The sequence below is a fragment of the Saprolegnia parasitica genome (genome assembly GCF_000151545.1).
Source record: "Saprolegnia parasitica CBS 223.65 unplaced genomic scaffold supercont2.263, whole genome shotgun sequence".
Lineage (NCBI taxonomy): Eukaryota > Oomycota > Saprolegniomycetes > Saprolegniales > Saprolegniaceae > Saprolegnia > Saprolegnia parasitica.
The window spans coordinates 4,798-10,472 of NW_012156657.1; the positions used below are offsets into that span (position 1 = coordinate 4,798).

Consider the following 5,675-nt stretch of genomic DNA (forward strand, 5'->3'; position numbering starts at 1 on the left):
CCCTCGTGGCGACGGTCGTCGCCGCCCTCTATTGACTTTAAAAATACAGAGTATTTTCGTTGAATACAGTGTGTTCGTCTGGCGTTGAAACCCATGTCGGAGAGTGCTAGCGTAATAAGATCAAGGGTATATAGATCTGGCCAACTAAACTACATTGTACCTGGACGGCCGGGGATTTTACGGTACACTTTGCACACTTGGTCTTGTGTCCGATTGGTTTTCTACTCGTCATCGTACAGGCAGTAGATTAGTCGTTGCTTCTTGGTGGCGACTTGACGCAGCTTGGACTAAAGGCGGTCCTGGGAATAGCTGTTGACCTCTGAGGTCATTTTTGTCCTTGGTGATATCCAGGGCACAATTAGGTTCCAGCGAAAACCTTTTTCAAGTGGCTGCGGAGCCATTCCTGGCCAACACCTTCACCGATAGCACGCTGGATCCGATCACGAAATCCCCGGCTGCTCATGTCGTTTTAAGTACCGGTAGTTTAGTAAGTCGCGCCAGTTCTGTGGGCTACCCCCGGGACGGACTAGGTCTCCTTATCCGGAAAGATATGGCGTCGTCCGGTTGTGATGCCGAGCGTGGATTGGACAAAAAGAAGTCTAAGTTTTCAAATCAACGGCGACGGAGGATGCCAACGAACGATGAGGTATCACGACCGTGCGATCTGCGACGATGTGGATGAGCGATGAGTGGTGATGTAGCAATCGCTTCTCTGTGCTGCGCGAGAGGGCAACGTAGCTAACGTCAAATCCTATCTCAACAAACGCGTCAACATCAACTGCACGGACGACGTACGTTGGATCTCTCGAATTAAATTGTTTTACGTGCATACTTTGGAGTAGCATCTTCAGACGTCATTACACTTAGCTGCTTGCAATGGTCGATTGGACGTCGTCCGCCTCTTGCTTGAAAAGGCGCCAAGTTGGAAGCACTTGATAAGGTATGCTATGTGCATCAACTATACAGCCTTTTTTATATTGCTTCAATGGATGCAACTGCTGTGTAGAGCGGCTGGACGCCACTATACCGAGCTGCTGACGAATGTCAAGTAGACGCCGCACGCCTCTTACTTAAAAAGGCGCCAATGTGGAGGCATGTGACAAGGTATGGTTTTGTATCCAGCTTGGAGCTTGATTTATCTTGCTTAAATGCATCCAACTGCCGTGTAGAATGGCCGAACGTTATTGTACCAGGCTGTTGCCAATGGTCAAGTGGGCTTTGCCTGCCTCTTGCTTGAAAAAGGCGCCAATGCGGAAGCGCGCGACAAGGTATGATTCACTTTTTATGGTATTTGAGTGCAAATTGACGTAGAATGGCGCAACACCACTGCACCATGCCACAACATGCAATATGCCAGAAATGGTCTCGCTTCTCTTGGAAAAAGGCGCCGACATCGACGCCAAAAACAACGTACGTACACGCTCCACTCTCGATGCCAGTATACCGTTGGCACCTACAAGAGATCAACCATGAACGTATCATTCGTTTTCTAGGCCGCCCAGACCCTGCTTCAGATCGCAACAGCAAGGAATTCTAATGGTCCAGTCGCTCAAGTTTTGCGCCACTATCCTCGGATGCTAGACCAGGTATAGGGTAGATCAAAATGACGTACCGCTGCCGCGTCTGCATACTATCTCTATATCGTAGCTTTTTGACGCATTGCGCGAAGAGCGCTTTCAGGACGCCATGTGCATTCTTCAGGACAACCTTATCCACGTCAACCTGCGCGACAGCGTATGGATCTCCTTCAAACAAGTTGTTCTTGATGATGGATATGATCCATATGACTGTAGTCTCAAACGCCGTTGCTGCACCTGGTCGTGGCTACGCAGGATCTGACGCTGCTCCAAACGCTGCTTCAAAAACCTGACCTCCAGATCGATGCCAAAGACTCGGTATTTCCGTTAATCGTCTTGTCGTCCGACATTCTCACATTATTTGTGACGAAATAGATGGATCGCACGGCTCTCGCCGTCGCCATCACCACTGGCACCGCTGAGTCCGTTCGGGTGCTGTACCAAGCAGGCGCGTCCCTCGATTTCGTGGACAAGGCAGGATATTGACTTTCGTTTTGTTGAGAAACTTGACGATGTATTACAGACTCCTGCCTCCGCCTGCCTAAATCAAGTCCCTCAACCGAGTACACACAACGAAGAAAGTCCGACAAATTTATTTAGCATAGTTTTATCTATTGTAATAGAGGACCCAATTCAACAACAACGATGTATTACAGAATCTCCGCGCTTCAACGCCTGTCTTTGCCACTGCTTTGCGCCAAGCAGCCTCCACCAACGATGACAAAACGGTGGCTCGACTACTGCGTCTGGGCGTAAGCAGCTCACTGGCCAACGAGGTATGTATAATTTTGAATGTGGAGAAAGTCAAAAGCATTTTGTTTTGATCTAGAAAGGCGAGACGGCGTGGCATGTGGCGGCTGCCCACGGCCACACGTCTATCCTCACGAAGTTGCTGCAAGTGACCACGAACGAGAACGGCATCGACATCGCCAACCACGTACGAACACTCTCCTTGGTTTCGATTGTTTGATTTTGAACTTGTGTAGAATGGGGAATCACCCCTTTTTGTCGCTGCGACCGGTGGCCACGCCGATGTTGTCCAATGTCTCCTTCGTGGCAACGCCAACCCCCGTGTCATTTCCTACGTACTACCTTTAGATGATTCGCAATCAAAAGGGTCATCGCCATGTTACTAGGATCGATCGACGCTGCTGCACGCGGCCGCAATGGGTGGTAGCATGAGCGTCCTCTATCAAATCGTCCAGTGTGGCGTCAGCATCGAAGCGTGTGATGCGGTAGACAATATTGTCTGTGATCCAGTCCAACTCCTATCTCGTTTAAACTAGATGGGACAGACACCGCTCCACATTGCGTCCGAGAAGGCCCACGACAGTGTGGTCAAGTACCTTTTGGACGTCGACGCCAATGGCTTTGCCAAAGACAAGGTCTCACCATCTCAACACACCTCATAGCTCTACGATGACGTGATTTCTAGACGGGCAAAACGCCGTTGATGCTGGCGACCCACCCCTCGTCATCAACACCCTGCTACAGGCAGAAAAGTCGACCAAGCATAAGGTAGTCGGCATGATCCAACGCATTCTTCTGCAAGTATGAACGTCGTAGGTCCCTCAGCTCTCCGAGACCGTGCTAAACATCATCATCGCGCGTGTCTGCGACTCGGAGGCGATGCTACGCAAACTCGTCCAGCGGATTTGCGACCGCCTCGACGTCGGTCACGAAGCTTTGCAGGTAATACGAGTGCTGCATGTCACAAGTCCATTTCTACGATGCAGGCCTCGGTGGATCGACTCGAGGGCACACGCAGCGCCAACGTACATTTCTATTTTGGACCATACACGTCCATCCATCCATATGTATGGTGTAGGTGCGTGTCCAAGCTGTCTGCAAGAATGACGCTAGCCACGAGCTGCTGGCTGACGAGTGTCCATTCAACACTGCGAACGAGGTAAATGCGTTGACTTGTTGCTGAGCATCCAAGCGACGCTGGAACGGTCGGTGTAGGCGGGCGGCGCACCTCTGCATCTCGCAGTGCAAGCCAACGACCACAAGAAATTGGCGGCGCTTCTGCGATCGCCCGGCATCAGCGTCGACGTCCGCAATGCGGTACAGCAATACATCGGTCGACGGTACAGATGACAATGACAATATTGTTGCTATTTAGGCGGGCGTGACGCCGGTGATTTGGGCCATCCAGATGGGCCACCGGCGCCTTGCCGCGATGCTCCTGAACCGTGTCATCCCCAGCGTACACATCAGTTTACTAGAGTCGATCGTTGTCCAAGATGGACGTCGTTAGGTGCCAGCGACGGACATCGAGATGGACGAATCTAGTCCAATCTATGGTGCGGTGTACAAGGGCACCTACAAGGGCCGTGTCGCCGCCATCAAAACGCCTGTCGACGAATCCTCCGCCCTAGCAATCATCCATGAGATGGAGACCATGCAGCAGTCGATCACCTTGATCTCGTGCAAGAATCTCAACGTCGATGGCTGTAGGTGCAACTCGCCGTACATACAGCAGCTGCTCGCCGTCTCGGATGTCAACTCGACCAGCCCCAAGCTCGCGCTCGAGTACATGGACGGCGGTGACTTGCGCAGCTACCTCGACGCCAAGCGACTCGGTCAACCCACCAAGGTCGACGTCTCACCATTGGAAGTCGCATGGGTGCTGGCGAATGCGCTCGCTGATCTGCATCACAACGGCGTCTTCCACCACGACCTCGAGAGCTACAACGTCCTTCTCTCCTCGACCAACTACATTAAAGTCGCGAACCTCGGTTGCGGCCTCGAGTCGGACGCAACGACGGGCAAGAGCACACCGTACTGGACAGCGCCCGAAGTGCTAGCATCGACGAGCAACTACAGCTTTGCGTCCGATATCTACTCGTTCGGCGTCATTTTAACCGAGCTGGAGACGCTTCAGATGCCCTATCACGACGCCAAGGGCCTTGGGTACTGGGGTATCATCGACGGCGTGCGTCTCGGCAAACTCCGCCCGACGGTGAGCGCCAACTGTCCGCAGTGGTTGCGTGACCTGGCCGACGCCTGCCTGTCCTTTAACCCGACGCAGCGTCCGTCGGCGCCGATGATTGTCGAGTCGCTTCAGAAGCTGCTCGGCCGCAGCGAAGCGGAGCTTTCAGCACTTCCCGTGCAGGCGCCGACGACCGAGTTAGCTGAGCCGCGTGCTGTGAGTAGCCCAGGGGTACGTATCGCTCTCTGAAAGAGTCTCAGTTGGATGAACTAATACTACCTTTTAGTCCATCATGTCGGACAAGAGCCCAGAGCCTTCGATCGAGCAACTGACGAGCGTCATGTCTATCGACGCCGATGAAGAGGAGGCTGTCGTTTCGCCCGCGTCCTCCATTGCACCTCTAGCATCACTGAGCACGGCGGTGAGACCATCGACTAGACGAAGCCTCTCGACAGCCTTACCTACTGCCATCGTAGACGCAGTCGTCCCCCTCGATGCTCGTGAGCACGCAGTTCATGTGCCAACTCTGTTGCACAGCCAACTCGCTTCTCCAGTCGCACTGCAAGTCGTGTACCGAAGAGCTCGCTTCCGCTCCGGCCAAGCTCGAGGTCCTTCTGAAGCGCATGGCTGTTGCCAAGAAGGAAGGGTGGGAGATCTACGAAGGTCTTGTCTGCGTCTGCTGCGGCGCGCCGCAATCGATGGAAGCGACAGTTTGTAGCGAATGCAGCGAATCGCTTCCCAACGACCAAGCAAAACTCAGCATCCTTCTGCGACGCATCGAGAAAACGGTCAAGTCGACGGCGTAGCTCTTCGTGCTCGACCTACAATGTGTACTAGTACAGCAACACCAGTGCATTCTACCAACTCGTATCTATAAAAACTATATTGCATACAAAGAGTCGACGCATTCTTGGCAGTGGACAGAGATGCAATCGAGCATTCTATCTCGATTGTCGTTGCCATGAGTTCTTTAAAGACTTAACACAGCAGTACTGGCTGCAAGCTCAACGCAGGAGGCTTGTCGCATCCGCGCTCGAAAGTATTAGACAGCGTCGTGCGTGGGAATGCTGCCGCCGGCGCCTTGTCCGAAGTACGTTGTTGTTGAATTGGGTCCTCTATTACAATAGATAAAACTATGCTAAATAAAATTGTCGGACTTTCTT

At 52.7% G+C, this 5,675-nt stretch overlaps 1 protein-coding gene across 1 annotated transcript; it reads left to right on the forward strand.

The window, feature by feature from the left end:
• Nucleotides 1–1,359: 1,359 nt before the first annotated feature.
• On the forward strand, nt 1,360–2,989 carry SPRG_16264 (hypothetical protein; the record flags this gene model as incomplete). Its single annotated transcript, XM_012355552.1, has 5 exons — nt 1,360–1,410; nt 1,648–1,734; nt 1,794–1,895; nt 2,407–2,514; nt 2,864–2,989. 5 exons carry the CDS (start codon nt 1,360–1,362, stop codon nt 2,987–2,989), a joined length of 474 nt encoding a protein of 157 aa, XP_012210942.1.
• Nucleotides 2,990–5,675: the final 2,686 nt, after the last annotated feature.